The 21,350-nt window shown below is 33.0% G+C and overlaps 1 protein-coding gene across 6 annotated transcripts in view; it reads left to right on the top strand.

The window, feature by feature from the left end:
• LOC113550076 (disco-interacting protein 2) overlaps nucleotides 1-21,350 on the top strand; it is a 137,944-nt gene that overhangs the window by 88,626 nt on the left and 27,968 nt on the right. The window contains exon 1 of one of the 6 annotated variants that reach the window (XM_026951692.1): nucleotides 5,022-5,301. The exons of the other annotated variants lie outside the window; for them this stretch is intronic. Within the exon in view, the coding sequence (XP_026807493.1) occupies nucleotides 5,238-5,301 (64 nt within the window). The 5' untranslated portion in view covers nucleotides 5,022-5,237. Of the gene's footprint in view, nucleotides 1-5,021; nucleotides 5,302-21,350 lie in introns of those variants that run through there. 6 annotated transcript variants of the gene reach the window in all.

The raw sequence follows: 21,350 nt of genomic DNA on the forward strand, positions 1-21,350 counted from the left end.
TATATTTTTCTGATAAAAATAAAAATCATATTCTAGTTACCGTTTCAAAAAATCGTTAACCATGAAAAACCATCCAGCGAATCTCATTACATTGTTATGGATTCGTTGAATCACATCAAAATAATAATTTAGTATCATATAATTTGTTTTGTGAGAAAAGAACAATAATATCAGTTTCAAAAAAGTTAATTTAATTACACATTTTCTGCACTACGGTTATTCTATTTGACTTTTAAATTATCCACAAGTGATGTTGTATTCAAATATTGTTTTGATGATGCAACTGATGATTTATTAAGCCCAGGTTTCGGTAGCATCGTGAAAAGTTTTATAATATTTTATCATAAAATTTAATTAAGCTGTCGAGATGGATTTAAACAAAATAATGTGGATTAGTACATTTATTATATAATTGTCATTTGGTCATTGGAGCATTTTTGAATTTTTATCTGAAGTTATGATTACCTACTTATTAAATTATTAGCTAAAATCCAATCAAACATATAACATATTTATTTTGTGTGTATTTAAAGCAACTACCTATAGATGTACATTAAAAAAAAAGAGCTAATTGTGTAAAAAAAAACTTTATTAATGAAAAGACGTCGAGTTGCATTCATTTTACGTAAGGAATTTTTTCAAAATATTTCTAAGAGAAAAATTTTTGTACGCTATTTGTTTACGTTCCATTTATGAATATGTCACCCACTCGCCACCCGTATAACAGTTGTCATGATATTAATTGTATATAGTGTATTAATTTTCAACTTACTGTCGTAATGGTACTCACCTATAAGTATTATAGTTATAGTTTTATACTTTACTGTTCATCATAATATATTATTATCAATAATAATGCATTAATATTACGTAATGTTTTACTTATATGTAATATAGTTATATACGAAGGTACTTATATACAGTTTAATTAATATATATATTATATATTATACATTAATAAATAATAACTAGAATATTTTAATTACTGTATTTTGAATTGTTTATTTTTGGAATCATGTTTCGAAAATGGATAATTTAGAACTTTAAGTTTGCTATTCAAAAACCTTTTTGTTTATATTTGAATATAATAAATTCTATCAAGGATTGGAATTATATACTTGAAAACTAATAATTAGAACACCCGTCAAAATTATTGGATTCATCATACAGCTTCAAACCAGATTAAAACCATGTACCACCAAACATACTACAAAGCACCAACTATTTATTCTAATTTGTTTTAATAATTTGTAGGTATTAGCTCTTAATGTTTTCATTATTTCATTTAAACTGTACAAATAATGAAATTATCTAAATGACGTACCGTATGGATAATATTATTATTATAGTTTCCAAGTCTGATAATTGATTAATATATTTGAGCTAAAAACTGTATTGCAAATGTGGACCGTACAATTAGTAGATATGTTATATGCGCGCGTTGGACAACCATTATTAGTGTACCGTCTTCTTAAGATTTGAATTATAATTGTACGTTGCTTTAGATCTTATTATTTAGTTGAATCTTATAGTTATAGGTATATATATATATATATTGTTGTCTTAGCGATGTCCATAAATTGCATAGCTGGTGACCATATAATAAAGAAAATGCTCAATTATACCGCATTTGTCGGATGTAATTGTTTCATTATATTTCCAAGTGATTAATTTTAATTTCTTATACAGTTGTCTAGAACGGGCGTTCATCATTTCTTCGTTGATACTCATCAGGTTAGAATCGCAATAATTCGAGACCGAATAACTAATTGTATACCCTAATAGAAACTTGCTTTCCTAGACATATTTATGTGCCGTTTATCGACGAATTGTTTTGCGTTATCGAAATTGGCGTTTTGCACTATTCTGAATTATGGGATAATGTGAAATATATCGCTGTATATTGTATAATATTATAATTTATTACGTCAGTTTTGTACTAGATGACGACGACGATTTATTTGTCTCTGCGGTATGACCTATATAAGTAAAACTTCCGTCTTCTATGCCGTTATATCGTGGTATTCGAATACTGTCCTCGCGTTTTTTGTTCATACGGCAAGATGTTTTTGTTTATGGATTTGTTTCCGTAAGACGACACCGTACGCCCAGCGTGCCAAACGTCCGTCGTCGCCCGTGTAATTGATAAATTTCTAGACACAAACCTATGACCTCACCTTAACAATGTAATGCGCCATGGCATACGTCGTATACTTACTGCCGTACACGTGACTTGCCTGCAAACACGGCCACTGCACTCGCTATTTATATATACTTGCGCCCTGCCCGTCTGTCCGGCGCGGCTTCCGAATTCCTGAGCGATAAAGCCCAGTTAGGTTCGTTCGCCGGACTGAAAAATCAATTGTGCCCCTTTGCCATATCTGTTGTATATATTATATTCTACTCGCGGACGCGGGCACTATACGTATATATGTATATGTGCGAATTTGCAATACCTACAGCGTGGTGTACCTACGTACAATATATTATGTGTTTAGGTGTACATTGTATGGGGTTTTCGATGCGCAATTTTGGCTAAAATTACACATCTATATAACCGGTACATAAACGAGTAATGGTAATACTATATTGTGGTGTATTCGACACTACACAATAGTGTACATATTATACAGTCTGCACACGGTATGATATATATATATATACATGTATGTATGTGTGCATGATTACTACACTGCATCGTATACCTATATATAACACGGTCCGGCCCGTTCCCCCAGAGTGCTATACTATTTGGTTACACACAGATCCGTTAAACGGTCTCGCCAATATTGCATTTGGTCGCGTGTTTAACATGCAGATCACAATTATACATACATGTAATGTGCGCACTGGAAACGACTAAATTTCCAAGCAAACGAATGCGTATGCAGCAGTTTGCTGTCGAATTTTGTACGCATTTATATTAAGTATTTGTGCTTTACAGCAGGTTCGTATTGTTTCAAACTATATTATATATTACATACATTAGGTATACGGTATTATTGTGTATGATGAAGTATACTGCTCACTCAATACATATGCGTCTAATGTATATGATCTGTTTTCGAGACATGCATATTTAAACAGAGTCTATAAATATGTAATTCTTCTGACGCTGCAACGGCCGCAATTTGAACTACGAAACTAGGTTAAAAATCATATATTACGCTTGTAATGTATGTATGGGTTGAGCATGTATTAAAATGTTCAAAGGAAAATATCTTGTACATTCAGAGGAAGTGGACTGTTATCAAAGAAAGCAGTTTAAGGACGAGAAAATGATTAAGTGTATCTTTTGAACTTTGTTGTCGTGTTAATTACTTTTTAACAAAAAGAATATGTGCATTTGACAAGTGAATTTTTCAGTTATTCAGAACAATGAAATGCGCACGAGTAGCTTTGAATTCTGCGTAATGACGCATATTTTCATTGTGCTAATGTAGCCGCTGAGTTAAAATTATATAATATATAGTAGACGTATTTGTTTTTCACAAACGAATATATACGTTATTCCAATACAAAAATAATTTTATTAAATTATTAAACTTATCTTTTTTCTATTCCAAGTACAAATATTGGAATATGTGGCATCCATCTCTTTTTGTAGCAGGTGATTTTTTTTTGTTTTAATAAAACTGTTAGGTTAAGTGTTGCGGGCATATTGTAATTATAAAATATAGAAATGATTTTTTTTTTTTTTTTTTTAAATAAAATCGTTTGGTTAATTATTTTTATAAAAACCTTTTGATTCTTCTCATAATTTTGTATTTTATTAAAATGTTTCTGATGTTATTAAAATAAAATACATTTTTCATAGGTAGGTATGGTACTTGTAGTATATTAAATTTCTTTTAGTTTTATTATTTTCGTTTAATATTCATTGCTCGCAAGGTGCTATAGAATTCTATTAAAACATTTGTACATTTATATTAAATTGTATGTGTCTATCCCAGAGCTAACACGTTTTGGGTTCGCGCTATATAATTATTTTAATTATTTTGTCCAAATTGATAATCATGCTGAACGCAAGTATAAATTTATTATATCGTTATAAATCACGATTGTGAACGTGACACAAATATTTACCGTACGACTTTTGTCCACTATTGTTGACTCGACTAACATTTACTGTGCAAACACCGACATCATGAATAAGAAAACAATAGTAATAATTGTAGCGCGTGTATTATATGATATAATAACGGCGTAAAAACATATAAAATAGGGTTTTTAGACGGAACGATTATTATAGAATATAATGTCAATTATTATCATACAGATGCATTTTGCGGTATAGGTACGGGATTGAAATTGCATTTATTGAAACCGCACCGCCGCTATCTGAGCGTAATATTTGTATCGAAGCGACGTAAACTTAAGAAATAACTACGTTTATCGGCGATACATAGTGATTTGAACGGTGTACGCTCTGGCACCGTATTAAAGTGATAATTATCGGCCGGCGTATTACAATACTATAATATCCGCGATGTCGACCAGCCGTGACTGTATTAGTCGTCGTGTCAATCGGCAATATTTAAAACCATCGCTCTGGTCGTATACCTGTACGACGGTATAAATATCAGTATTATATATTATTTAGTTATATTTACAGTTAATTGTTAACGGAGATCCGTATTTTCAACATGGTTGTTTTATTAGCGTATACCGCGTGTGACACCGATCGAACTTGAAAACGCGAATGCAACGGAATACCGCGTGACTCGTATTGGTACAAAAAAACGTAACAGGCGTAAAACGTAATTATTATTTTCTTTCTTAATTTTATTTTTATCTGGTTCCTTGTTCCGCGACTTTTGTCGGTTAGGTATATGCGCGCGCGGCGGCGGTAGTCTTTTGTCTAGAACTCGGAAAGTCTGGCTAACGCGAGCGGCGCCACCCCCGGGCTGATACCGCCGCCGCCGCCGCCGCCACCACCCACCGACCGACACCCGCGCGAAACGTTGCGCCACCCTCGCGACGTCGTGACCAGTCGGCCAGCAGTCGCGATGCCGTCGACTCGTCCGTCTGTTGCTGTTGATGCTGCCGCCGTCGGCAGCACCACCACCATCACCACCGCCTGCACGGACGGCGGCGACTTGTTGCAGACCGAGTTGGCAGCAGCGATGACGACAAGTCGGTTGGATGGCGGCGCGGCGGCAACGACAAGAGTCATAACGCGTCCGGAAACGTCGCGTCGCTGACTTCTTGTCACCGGGACCGGACGCGGCTCACAAATGGACTCGGACGACGAGCCCATCGACCTGGAGGACTTGTACCAGTGGCTCCAGCAGTTTGAGGGTATATCGCGCACACGTTGCATTATATATATATGTATATATAGATTGAGTGTAGGGTTTTACGTTAGTATCGTTCGGACCGTTTATATAAAATTCCACCAAGTCGCGAATAAACCCTTTTTAACGAATGTCTAGAAATAGGGATGGGTAATTCTCGGGAACACTTTGTCGGGGATAAATTTACGCATCGTAAGGCTTAATAATATGGTGTATTCCATTTCAATATTCAAGTTCAATTATAAAAAGGCCCTTAGTGTACATGCTTAAAAGTTAAAAATATATAAATAAAACATAGGGTTCAATCGGCAATCGGGATATGTTTATAAGTGGATACCTGTTTTAACCGAATCAATGCTATATATTGACGGAAATCTCGATGGTTCCCGTTATGATTATCTTCTAATTTTATATTGCATTAATAAAAAGATTAATTGTACACATTATAAATACAACAACACAACATCTCTTAAATGTATACCTACCTTCTTTAAGCATAGCTTGTGATGAAGGTGGCGAGTTAATATTACTTATCAATAATATACAGATTGCTTATGATAAAAGGATAAACAAGTTTAGTAATTATTTACAAATTATACAAGTTCATTGAAATAAAATTTAGATTAGAACAAAATATAGTAATTAATATAAAGCAATAATATTATATAATATTTAATAATATAAATGATATACATTTTATTCAGTATTTTCTATAGACCAATGTTTAATAATACTTTTTGCATAATTAGGTTTTTCGATTATTTTTTTTTTCATATCTAAATCTAGAGAGTTATATAATTTCGGACCAAATATTCCACAAATTTTTGACCAAAAGAAGTAATCGTACAATTAATTTTAGCATCATTTGCCCTATTTTTCCTAGTTTGCTTAGATTTATCTATATTATACCAATTTTCCATATTTTTTACTACCCACATAATTGCAAATTTCTTATACAGTGAATTAATAGGCAAAACTTTGAATTCTTTATAATTTCGAGACGTAGATCCTTCTAAGCTGTATTTATTTAGACATTTCCTAATAATTTTATTAAATACATATTATATATAAATAAACATTGTAAGTACTTACTAAAAAATAATTTATAGTCCAACTACTCTTTTATACATACTATGATAATTATACAATTTATAAAATTGATTGAATTTCTTATTTTTTTTTTTTTTATGAGTTAAATATTTTAGACACTCGTAATCTTACTGTTAAATAAATAGGTATGGTAAAATGGATTACATCGCAAAAAGGTAATATAAATTATCAACTAATGCAATACAAGTTTACAATAAGTAATAACGAATTATATTTCTGATACACATTAAATATATAGTTTTTCGGAATGGCCATGTAATTGTGTCCTGAGATGAAACTTTAATAATTTATGTTTAAATTTTATATTTTATTAACATTCTAGTTGAACCACAATATTATTTGGAATGATAATAAAATAATAATCAAGTATGATTATTTGATTGGCCGATGAAATCAATTTTCAAATTGTTGTTTCTGGGTTGGTGACGACAATAATTGTTGACGAATATGTTGATTGTTTTCATGTTCTCTCACGACAATTTATGTTATTGCTTATCGCTAGTTGATAATTTTGTCGGTTACTCATTCGGAATCATAACATTTTCAGTTAGTTTTTACCAGTCTTTACAAACGTATGTCGTAGAGTGCGGACCATTGTATGTGCCGTGTGGTATTCCAGTTATGAAATAATAGGATGTTACAACTTAAAACCGATGATGGTCGACTGTGGAGGAGTGGTAAGATTTTTCCCATACATTAAAATCCTTCTCCTTTTTAATTTAAGTAAAATCGACGTATTTCACTCGGTGTGTGTGTAATGTACATGTAATAATTTTGGGGGGATTTTTAGTGTTATGATAATATTGATGAGTAATCAACTAAACATAAGTTTAACTTTTTATATATTACTACGCAGAACCTGCTCTTCCTAATAAAGGGTAATTAATTTCTAATCTTAAATAATAATATGCATTTTGTAATAATTGATTATTTAATCGATATATTTATACTTCAAATTCGTGTTACGTATATTTCACCTTAACTCATTTGATATGAAAATCGCTTTTGCTGAACTAAGAACGGCATGTAGAACTAACGTCAAATCGTGTATTTCCTATAACGGCCGTAAATGTTCTACGTCTATTGTTGTAAACATTCAAAATTTTAAAATATTATAATAGTGTTTACGTTGACTCATGAAAACATATTTTTGTTTAATAGAAACACATAGACTAAAGTATGGATAAGTAAATTTAGTAAAGTATATTTTACCAATGTGAATTTTTTTATTTTTGCTTATTCAATATTATTTTATAAAATATTCTGTGTTTACATTGATCCCAATGGTATTAATATTGCGTCTCATAAATCGAGATAAATATATATTTTATTAATTTTTATAAATTAAAATCAAAATATTTTTAAATTTAAAGTGTGGTAAAAAATAATATTTAGTAAAATTGAATGCACCAGATAATAATATGTTCTATTGTTATTGTGGTGGGTGAGGTGTAGGAGCTTTATGACCACATGGTAAACACTGCAATTAAATTTTCTATCCCCTTCCAAGTTCTGAGCATACAACTGTGGGCTAGCGGTTGAGAAACACTGATATTTAAGCAATGCATGACTGACCAATAAATCTGTTGGAATTGGAAATTTAGTTCGATCGCTTTTGATTGCAGGCTACTATATGTAGATAGCATAGTGTAAGTCGTTTTCGGAGGAGGCGGTTTACTAGCGGTGTGTGTGCTTTATAACGTCTGCAAATCGTGTGGGATTTGTGTTACGAGGTGTTTTAGTGGTTTTTAATTACATTAATATATTATTATCTTTTCACTCGCGATATTCGGTTGCGATATCTGCCGCAACTCCACGCTGTTTCTTCATATATGTATATATAATATTAAGTCTGCAGGAAGAGCTATTTCGAAATACATAGGCGCAACAATTATTATCCTCTCGGACGTAATCTCATCTAATCATCTAACGTATATTAAATCATATTATATATGTATATTTCTTATAATTGTGGACTATATTTTAACCTATTTAATATGTATAGTGTACAGGCCACACATGAAAAGCGATTTTTAATTAGCACCTAACCATCACCGCAGCCGTTTCGTAATACTTACACCCCGATTATTTTACACGATTTTAACACATTCGGATTATCATATAAACAGTAATGAATATTTACATTAAGACCACCGAATTTTCGTGGGTCACCGCCACCGGCATATGGCGTCGTCCGATATCGGTTGTTTTCGGAACAAACATGTTTTATGTTTACGAAGTATTATAGAATTTTTTACGCATATAATATATTTAATTTACTAACTCACGCCGTCCTTCTAGCACGTTATCCATGGGATTTTGCTCACGAAACCCACACACAAATGTGCATAATTTAATATACAGACATACTTGATAGAAAATTGACTATACGGCTGGATTCTTTTGGCATACGCCAACGGCATTGATTCTTCAGTAATGCAGTAACACGTATCAAACAATATTTGATTCGATTTTTCTCTCTCAATATTTACAGATTTTTATTTAGATTTCTTATTTTACTCTATACATATTTGTCATTACATTTATTTATTTATTTTGTATCGAGTGTTATTTGCTACATTTGATAATTATCGTCGCCAATTATTGGCTACCAAATGATTAAACATAATTTAGTTGTTTAAGCTATATGTCTAGAAGGTGCAAGTGCTGGTGAATTGTAAGAGAATGAGTTTTTCAGTCATCTAGTTGTATTCGAGATTATAGACGTAGATAATACAATATCTATATGAGAATAATTCAAAACATAATAAATAGGTACGATTAAGTTATATGTACAATTCATAATCACTACGATTTGTTCATTTATTATTATCAATAACCCTATAGTGTTTTGTGTACTGGAGTTGTTGTCCTTAAATTAATTGTAAAATTTCTTAGATAAAAAAAAGATTAAAAATTGTTAAGTACTTTTTATAGTTATATTCACATTTTTTCTTTGTAATAAAGTCTTAACTCGAGTGGTATATCATTGCATATCGTGTACAGCATTCTCATGTGTTCGTTGGGGATTGTATTAATTGTTTGTTTAATGTCGAGATACTCGAGACTTTTTATTGTTCGTATAAACTTAAGAAGAATTCTGTTCATCCATAGGACCCATATTTTACAAGAGATGTAAATATATTTTTTATAAAATAATAGATGCACCTGTTGTATAAATTATAAAAAGTGAACATTTAAACCCGCTTTCCATTGAACAATTTAATGAAAACAAGTATTTATTGTAGGGTACCTGTGTAATTGTTGTATAATATTTTTTTGTGTGCGAACGACGTACATACCTATTATAAATCTTAATGTTTGGATTAATTATGTAACATCTCATACATATTATTGTTATAATAATACGTAATAAATAATAACCCAATTAATTTAGGAATTAAATCCGTATTATTTATGTACGTACCTACAGTAAATAAATCAAAACCCAGAGATTTGTTTATCGCATACTGAACAATCTCGCGTGTACCTATTGTGCTCATAATCTTCGACGTCGGGTACTCAAGTCAAAAACATGTATACACATTGTATTACTTATAAGTTTTTTGAAAAATATAAATGTCTAATAATATCATACGTGTTGTATATTACTTTGAAAATAATACACAAATAAGTTTTTTTTTTCATCGATTCGATAGACGTGTTATTTTAAAATCAATAGATGTTGTCACACTGGTGACAACATCTATGTAATACAATATAATATCTCATTTTCGTTATAATCGTTCTATATTCTGTCAGCACAATATATATTATATATAACGTACTCAAGTGTTATTTTTTTGCGATAAACATTTTACTATATTATGTGGTATGATAATATATAATATATAGTATCGAGGAACGGAAAAACGTCAAAACGTAGTGTCGCGGAACAACACGCGATAATAATATGCTCATTGTTTTAAAACACATAGCATATTATTTTTCTCGCCATAAGTGCGTACAGTTTATCAACCGCTGCAGAGTTTGTTGCTATAGTTTTCTATAAAGTGTATAGTGGCAGTGATGAAAGAATGGTTTTAGAGACGATTGATGGTTGTGACGGAAAGACAGTTAAAGCTCTATTCTCCGCAGGCATGTGGCGTATTACGTCAAGTTCTTAGTCGGTGGTTGGCGGTCTTAATGTCGTATATATTTTTTTAAATATTACATATATTATTTATATTTGTTGTGGGGGTTTCTTCTTTGTCAGGTTGACGTATTGTTACGTGTTTTTCGTTTGATTCTTGTCTTCCTATAGTCGTTCTTCCGGGAAACCATAGTGAAATTACCATATTTTATAAAATTACGACGAAAAAAAAAATATATCGATTCGTTGCTTATAAATTACGACCACGCGGACGGACACCTACGCACACACCAGATGCGAAAAAAAAACAACAAATATATTATGTGTGGTATAACAGGTATTTTTTTTACAATACACGTAATTCCTATATACAATACGACGACTGTAGCTGTGTGCGGCAGCAAGCGATTTTCTGCAAATTATATTATATATATATTTTATTATCCGTTTATCATCCCTCCCCGCGAGTTCGCAGATCGATATTCAATTGAATGCTCATCGTCCAAAAGCTTTTCTCCGGTGCCACTAATTTCCGCAGACTTTCATTTGCTTTATCTTATTTATATTATATACATACGATATCATTTTTTCTTCAGCTATTATATTGCGAACAGCGTGGATTATGCTGTGCCTAGCTTTATGCACATAAAATTTAAAACGGTCTTATTCCTCTGCGTCCACTAATAAGACTGCTAGCTGTGTATATATAGGTATATAATTGTTTTTCTAATTATGTATAATACTATAATAATTGATATATATATATGCATTGTTTTTCTGTATTCTATTTAACTTGCCACTGGTGAGCTTTTCGTTCGATAAAAACGATCGTTTGTTTCAAATACAATAGAATATTGTATTAAAACTATATAGATATTACCGTCGTTTCATTCTCTTGGCATATCATTGAATGGGAATGAAACTCTGTGTATATTGACGACCAATACTATGCAAAGAGGATCTCATCTGCTGCGTTTGTGGACAATATTGGTACACAATAATTGTATATTATATATATATATATATATATATATACTCTTTATACGTATTATACGTATCCCTTGAGAGTTAATGCATTACAGCAGAAAGTCGATTTAAAAATCTGTCAGAATACGAAGTCACTATGCTGCAGCCACCAGCCACTGCTGCTGTCATTGTCATTGTTACAAAAAAATAAAATAAACAGAGTCAAACGTTTTGTTTGACGGTCGTTTTTATTTTGCGCATTTAAACTTCATTGGAGATCTGATTATGATTGCGAATTTTTTTACGTTACAATTCTGCATATTGTTTTTCATTCTGTAGAAAATATAGCTGTTGTGCAGTAAATTTACAAATACAATCAAACTCGATATTTAATATCTTACATTTTATAGTTCAAGTTTTCTAATATTTTCATTTCGATTAGTTCAAATAGGACAATTGGTTATGCGGACAAATAACATGATTATTTTTATTATATATAGTATTTACGTTTGGCGTATATATACGTTTACGTGCACGTTGGCGCAAATCCCTTAAAACAGTTAAAACGAACGCAGAATTTCAATCATAAAACCGCGATATCAACAATTTGTCATCGGTGGCCTTTCCGCGCACATTATTTCAGACGTATTTCTTGCACGCCTCCGAATTCAACTGAAATGTTATTATAGTTTAAATTACTTTTGCTTTCCTGATCAATTGTTGTTCAAATAACTCTTACCGAATTCACGTTTCGCGCGTATAATTACACCGGCTATAACAAATTCAATATGTTCTCGCATGGCAGTTATATCTGCCGATGTATAATGTGATACATGTATAGCAGTATAGCAGTATACATTATACTTTATAATAATATTATTAAATAGTTTAACTCGGTAGAGGTACCTTTAGCTTTTTCCCCGAATTGATTATTAAATAACTATTTCGTTCTATTGCGCATTCGTGTATAATAACCTTAATCTTTGTACATTTATTATTGTATTATAAGTTATAACATACTACGATAATATATCGTTCGTAAAATTTACCGATTTTACCTACCGTTCGCAAACACGAAATCGAATGTGTACGTTATCTACTATTATTTTTTTCTCTCCCCTCGCAATGTCGTCGTATACCTACCGGTTTAATAAACGCACGAATACGACGACTCGTGATGAAAGTTGTATTCCCGCCGGTGCCCCGCAGAGTAGAATCTCGCCCTCCCTCCCCCGTGCCCCGGCTCGCTGGGCAATATTGCTCGACCGTCTCGGTATCTGGTTCCCGTTATATTGTTATATACGTTATTTTATACACAACCGTGTTGCTTTAAGACACACGAATGCAAAAGATCCGGACTGGTGTACGCCACGATATGGTATTTATGCTATTTATGTGTGTATCCGCCACCCGGCACACTGTATGTATCGTACGGTAAGTATGATTTACGTGTGTTTGAGCGCGTTTATTATTATTTGCGCTTAATGCATTACAAATAACCTCATTGACCCTCCCCGAGAAATTAATTTGCCCATTGTGGTTGACTCTTGTTTACCTTTATATATGTATATCTACATATAATAATAGGTACTTACTGTCGTACACGCAGTATGTATATTATTATATTTGTTAGAATATATAACATTCCTGTACATAATATTTCATATTATATGATTACGTAATGTATTTTATATTATAATAATTGATTTTGTTTAAAGTTAAGAAAAATAGTCTGGTGTTCGGTTGGCTTTTTTGCTCTTTATTTATTTTTATATTATCTTTATGTATGAAAAATGTACGATAGCCTTATTGCTCTTGATTGATCTTTTATCCTGAGTTGAATTGCGAATTAAAGAGATCGGGGGTTTTTTTTTTTAATATTCCACTTGTGTTCAATTGTAATTTTAAACAAAAAGCCGGACAGCGAATCTTCTTTAATTTAATTAAAATAAAATTATTGGATTCTACGCAGCACATGTCCGTGACGGACTTATTGATTGTTTTCTTATCGTTTGGTATATCGCTTGTATATATATGGTGTCGTACATTTTCAATGATTTTTTTAATCGGAATGTGATGATCACGGCACCTATTGTGTACAGTTTACTATTTGTTTGAGTTAAAATCTCAATTATTTTCGAATCCATTGTTTCGATTACATCCCAAAAGTATTTATTCTGTCATTGCTTCGTATCTTTAAACATTTTTTAAATGTAACGGTCAGTTGATGATTATTCATTATCAGTAGATTCGAATAAAAAAAAAGCTTTCGGTGTTAAATTTCCATTTTGTTCTTCTCGTCCGTATTAGTTTTGCAGGCAAAGGGTAACTATGTCCTGTATTTATAAACCGTCCCGAACCAAACTAACCCAAACACTTCGAGTCTTGGTATTTATACGACGTAAAAAATAATATATTAGGTTCTAGAATTTGTTACACTCCTATGTATATTAATTATTAATGTACCTATATCATCGAATATTGTTGTAGCTCGGCATTCGAATCTCAAATATTTTCAATGAGTGTTGCTATCGCACAACTACTGTTTGCAAAAGAGATAATTACGAAGGTTAAATTCTCAGGATTCGTCTGTACAAGGTGGCCATTAAAAAATTCATTGTGTTTAATTTTCTGGTTCCCAAAGAGGTTTAGCAATATTAGTTTAACTCGTGAACGTGCCGGCGAGACTGAAAGAGTTTTATTCATTGTACTATCCCCTTTCGACGCGGTGTGGCGACGACCCGTGACCGAATAAAGAATACTCGCGGAGTTAATTAATTATTTATTTTCATTGCTATAAAATGCAGCTATCATGCGAAAGCCCTCATTTGAAATATGCACGTCAAATGACAGGTACGCCGTCGTCGTAATCCCTACAGCAACTTGTCGACAGATTTCCTGCTAAAAAGGATTTTACTGACACTACTGTGCCCCACTACCTATATACTGTTAATTAATGTTACTGCAAGCTGACGTGACAGTCGAGTTTGTCCACTAATGGACCTCTGATGTAGGTGCCTATACTGTGCGCGTATACACCGCTTCTGCTCCTAGGCATATTTTACCGTCCCTATATTATTTATGAGGGTACCTATATTGGCATGGCGTTGTCAGTTGTATCAAATATTATTTTGACCGAACCCTATTCGTCGCATACATTCACTCGTTATTGTTCTGGAAATTATATTATATTATGGAATTCGTATAAAAAATAAACCACACAAAATCAATATTACATAATGTGATATGATCAAATATAGTTTTGAACCCGCGGATTCTATATTATTTTGAAATTCCTATATTAATAAAATATCATATTTGTGTATAAATGTATATTATATTTTCTGGGTAATACTTTATTTGCACCAGTCGTACATAATCTGTTATGGAGCTATTTATTCTTCGAACTCCCGCAGTACGATATACGCTGAAATTTAATCATATTATCATGTATCAAAAACATAGATCCAATGAGTAATTTTCAGTCTCAAACATCGACGATTACGCCATTGCTGCAGGGAATTTGACACCGCCGACAGACTGCTGCGTATAGTTTATTCGTATATAATATACATTCGTGTTCGGTGTACTAACTGTTTTTTATTATAAAAAAACCCCTTAAATCTCCCACCCGCGAAACTAACGCCACTCTTTCAATGGAATTTAGGTCATCATTGCATCCCCCGTATGTCGGCCGCCGCCACAGTTACTATATATATTACCACCAACGCCATCGGTGATAACCTCGCCGCAAATGCATAGTGTATAATATAACGATTTAATGATGATAATATAATATATATTATATTATACTTGCATAGCGTTCGGTCGTGGTGTTTATCGACCGTAAATATGTTCGCGTGTTAGGATAATTAGAAACTTTCTAAGCGTTTTCGACGTTTTAAAGTGTTGTGCGGCCACTGTGTTGGCAAACTTACTGCTTTTAGCGTGCACCATACAAATATATTATAATAATAATAATATGATGTCGTCCGTCATCGTGTATCGTTTAGTTGATTCGTATTATATATTTTGTTGTGGTGATTATATCGCTGTGATTAATTCCACCATCAGAACCCAAACTATAGTTATACATACTTATTCGTAATAGATGTCGTGTACATTTCGAAAATTCAAACGGATTGCGGCAATACATATACAATAATATATGTGTCCAATGCACCGCAATGACTGGGCTGCAATGCCGACAAATCACTTGTGTTTTTGCCAGTGCGCCCTTTAACTGTTCTGACGATCGTTATGGAATATTGTATAGGTATATACATTTATATTTATGGATATCCGTTTAGGATTATGAAAGGTACGTCCAGCCACTCATACGCAACACACACTTGCATTAGTTGGGGTGACTACCCGGCATAACTAGGGCGCGATAAGAAGTCGTTGCGACCTCCGACGCCGAACCGGAAGATAAAAAAATGCAAGATAGAAAAAGAAATACTATTATTGCTATATTATGGATATAATATATTTATATAGGTTCACGGATGCCATTTCAGACGATATTGGCTTAATAATATTATCTTGAACGAGGCTGATTTATCCGTGCTTATAATGTCATTATTATTATACAATTAATATATATATTGACTTTCTATTACCGGCGGTTATCGAATAATATTAAATAGTGAATTTATCGTTATTTATAAGCAAATAATATATTATTTAGACGTGCTTTATGGTTCAGTTATGCAATATAGGAACTATCAACTAACATAATATCAGAATAAAAAAAAAAATATCGACAACTATTAAAATCTTGTTAACAAAAGATGGTTTTTAATAATGATATACATATACGATGGAACGTTTCAATTTTATTCGTGTCTCTTCTTGGAATTTAATCTATTTCGTTTCGCGATTATTAATATTTTAGAACACTGTATATATTATATAATATATGCGTGTTAGATATCAAAATATAGTATTATTCTGTGATGCGAGTACCTTATAACTTTTGGTTAACCCAAGTATGTTCCAACACTGTAAATTGTTTATACTCTATTTATACACATCCAAAATCCGGAGTTTATGTAACGTGGCCATTATCAGGTGGAATATTATATATGATAATACATACTCTGCGTTTTTCGAATACGTGCTTTAAAATAGCATCGGCCAATAAATGTGATAACGAAAATTGCGATTCAAGAATTCTTATCTACATATAAATTAGATTGTTTACAAATTACAGGTGTTACGAATAGTCGGTTATATTATATTAGACATTCGGTACATATAATAATATAATAGATGTATACCTGCTAAAAAAACTCGCCGAGTAAATCTCGTCTCTGCATATGGAGTCCAGGACGACGGTATGTAGTAATCTTATTGAAAATATAGATCACGATTATTCAATCGCCATAGTATCACTGATACATATTAGTTATATACCGCGTACAAAAGAAAATACATCTTTTTCGTTTATATGCATTTTCAAAACACATTTTTACATATTAGGCGCACTTACGCATATATAAAATGAAACACAAAAACTCCTATATATATATTATACGGCTGCAAAGAGCTATAAAATTTCGTTGGATACGTCGCAGTCGTTTCGTTCAGTCTGTTTTCATTAAATCGTAAAAACATTATTACACAGACAAACAAAATACCTAACACACAAAACATAATATATTATACTCGTAATGTACGACTTCTGAGATGACTTTAAAATTTCGTTATCGTCTCTGCCAACTGCGTACACCTGTTGTATAGTTATTGTTTTTTAGTAGGCATATATTATATTAACCAATACCGCTAAAGGAAAGATGAACATTGAGCACACAAACGGGTACAGAACAGCGCGACGTGTGTTAAACGTTTCGTAAATTAAAACAATAGACTCTCGTTTGGCGAAAGCCGTTGGTAGATATTATATATACTATATACGATGTATTTAGGTGATGTATGCGTTTTGATTCATCGTCGCGACCAATTAGTTATGCGTGTCACATATTATACAGATATGATAATTGATAATGTAATAATAAATATGTCGCTGTTGTCGTTCTATTTAAACTGTGACTCATCAAAAAAATCATTTTTAAATTCACATGATGCATGTATTGCAAACACACACACACACACACACACACACACACACACACACACACACACACACACACACACACACACACGTATAAAAATATATTTACTCGCAGATCGCGAGAATTCCGCCTCGTTTGTGCTTATCAGTTATCCTCTCTCCAAACCTCGTGTCGCTCTTTATCCTTATTATAGTTTATCCACCCTGACGTTATTCCATGTAATTTCGCGTCCCTCCCGTACACAACAGACAAAACAGTCAAGTACGTGTCGTATACAAGATATATTGGTCTCTGTCCAAATATTCGGCGTCTATCTACACACGTACACACACAATCGTGCAAACATTTGCTCAAAACACAACATCTAGTGGTCCTGCTAGTCACAATTTAGCTGCGGGTGTTGTTTCGATCAGCTGCAGTAGTAGTTGTTCCGACAGTGTTTTACACACGCTAATGTTATCCGTTTTGATTACATCATAATAAAATTTAAAGCGAATGTTTGGTTTTCCATCACGGCCAACATCAACAACCGTCACTCTATATGCGTATCATCACTACCACTAATTCGGTGTACGGGTAGGAGGAGGCCGTGTGCAAAGGATGCGGTGGCAGGGAAGAGGAGAGGAACGCAGGAGAACCGAGAGGGGAGACGTACATGTCTGGTTCGGACGAGGACCAGAAAGGAGAGAAGTCAGCCAACACACAATTGCAGCGTATATACTGTATATAATATAATATAATGTATACTGTATTATATGGTTATAATATATATACATATATGGTTTAAAACGTACGAGATCGCGTTAAAACAACACACACACACACTCCTCTATATTGCTGCTGCTGTGGGTGGAACGAGCTCGCGTTTATAAATCACTTTATGAAGTTTGCTGCTGCAGCTCCGCGTTCAAACGGTCCCATATATACGTACAGTTTCTTAACTGGGTTATACCCGCGTGTATCTACCTATATGCGTATGTATCTATGTATGTGTGCGTGAATATAAACTCGTATATTCGTATATAACCGTCGGTTGTGTGTGTTTTGTGGAAGTTTTTGGTGTGCTCTTTACGGGTGCCCGGCCGTATATTGCCGGGTAGAATGCGCTTATCATTATTCTCGGACAAATGGCGTTACGCTCGGTTGGCTATTTGCTGCAGTAAATTACACGTATATATGTAATATAGGATGGCTGCAGTATAGTTTTTAAAGTTTTTTTGGCTGAGTAGGAAAGGGGGTGTTCTTGAACTATAGATGGGTTGAGCTTCCGCTGTTGTTATTATTTATCTATATTTTTTTATTTATATTTTGAGTATGTATAATATACCTATTAGCTGCAAAACCCAACTTCATCTGTGAAAAACTGAACAATTATAAAATACGGCTCTATATAGGTGTATTTCAGTTTAAGTTAAGTATAAATTAGGTTAACTTAGTTCACGGGTAAATCGGCGTTTATGTACTTATCTCTATTTGTAAACTAACTAGACCAAGATAGTCAATCAGCCTGCGATAGAATTAAGTATAGCCCATGGTAATTGGCATATTTTCCAATGTGGTTAAAATTTTCATTAAAATCGTTCTACTATAGGTTTAGAGCAGGCGTATCCAACCCGCCTGTGACCGTGATATATGACGTAAAAATTTATAATTTAAAAATATGTTACTTTAATAAGCTTTTAAATTTACAAAATATCTTACACAATTTATTTAATTATCACTGAATAAAAATAATATTATATCTACTGTACATTTTATCAAAATGAATAAAATAAAACCGTGAAGTGTATACCGCTGTAGTATAAATGTAAATTTGGAATGTGGCCCGCGAGTTGAAAAAAACTTGGGTACGCCTGGTTTAGAGTATATGAGCAACAAATATACATACATTTTTATTTATATATTATATTTAGATTTAATAAAATGTCTCTTTTATTTCTGTAAGCTATTGCAATTTATAGGAATTGAAAAACGAATTTATGAACACACTACACTCCTCGAGTTTCGAGGATTATGTATGTCAATTGTTTTAGTAGTTTGCAAGTCCATAAGTCTTTTCTGCTACACAATCGTGCATTCATTGTTATATACATAGATATTTTATTGTGTAGAGTGCGTCTCGTTCACGTAATTTATGTCGTTTACATCCTAAAGTGGCAAAAAATGACGTTTATAAACAAAATTATAAGATGCTGCTACTCCTAATACTCGTAAGTCACTCATTTATTTGATATCTAATCTCTGATTTTTATTGGGAGGAGGGGGCATCACGCGTTGTTATATTTTTGCCAGTTTAATACATTAATATCTCGACATATGTCACCGTGTAATCGCGCGCGTTGTTGTCACGTGATAATACGATACGACCAACTGCCGTCTCTATAGCACCCGACTCATAAATCAAAATATCGCTCGATAGATAGCAACTGTAATAATATAAGGTACCTATCCGGTGTTTGTGCACGGTCATCGCGAACGCCGGACGTATAATATATATATATGAACGTAAAGAACAGATGGATAGCGTATATATATAATATTTTTGTAGGGAGGATTTGTGTGTGTGTATATATATATATAGTGTATGTATATACCTATTATATTTATTGAAACTGTCGTGTCGAATTCGCGCATGTCGTTGATATATTTATCCTATTATATTGTATACAAAGCTGGACAGTGGGTATTATTATTATTATGTGCTTTCGTCCGATGATATATACGTTTATATCTATATATATATATATGTGTGTGTGTGTGTGTGTGTGTGTGTGTGTGTGTGTGTGTGTGTGTGTGTGTGTGTGTGTGTTTACGCTCTCGAGCGAGTCGACCACTTTTGTTTACTGTCAGTTTTCGATTCGCACCGGCCGGCCGAACGGCATTCGGCTCGCGAAAATACGCTTCTCGTTCGCAGCGGGACGACGGGCTCGACTGACACTGCACGTTTTACCGCCTCGTTTAAGCGAATATCTGTCAGCAGACGATGGTGCAAGCGATTTGTGCTTATAAACGATGTCACAGCCATGTACAACAATATTATATCGATCATCATCTCTATCTATCTATCTATCTATATATATATATATATATATATATATATAATATGTACACGTTTACCTCCCTTCCACGCGATGAATTCGTGTCCGCCCGGCACACGGTATATGAGAGTAATAGACGATTCGGATGCTCATTTGGTTGTTTATATATATATATATATATACGCGCGTATATTATGTAGCTTTGTGTAAAACACCCGAAAACGTATGACGTGAGTTTGTTGTGTTTCTTCTATACACTCGTATACGATCGAGCGATGAGAAAGACGAAATGGTGTACACAATATAATATGTGTATTGAAACTTAGTTGGTTGTTTCTATTAAACGTCTAACCCTATGTTTATATATATTTGCTGTGCAGAATTTATAACCTTTATTATGTGTGTAATGGTATGATACTTTTATTAAAGAAACGGTTTAGCCTTTTCCGGTTCTCCGTAGCTAGATTTATTGTTATATATTTAGGGTATTTGTACGGAAAAAAATACGTACCATTCTGCGTCGTTCTGTTGAATTCGTTGAATTTAGTGTACACCGTATACATTATTTGTATAATATAATATAATATGCTTTTGCGTTATACGTATATTTAATATTTTATTATAATATCCCGGAATCGTATGGAAATTTGATAATTTTAACGGCTCATCAGTGTCGCCGAAATCGTATAACGTATATATGTGTATGCATGTGACATGGATCATCATGGGAGTTGATGTTAAAGATACTGTTGTTAAATATTCTATCCCG

This window comes from Rhopalosiphum maidis, chromosome 1 (genome assembly GCF_003676215.2).
Source record: "Rhopalosiphum maidis isolate BTI-1 chromosome 1, ASM367621v3, whole genome shotgun sequence".
Lineage (NCBI taxonomy): Eukaryota > Metazoa > Arthropoda > Insecta > Hemiptera > Aphididae > Rhopalosiphum > Rhopalosiphum maidis.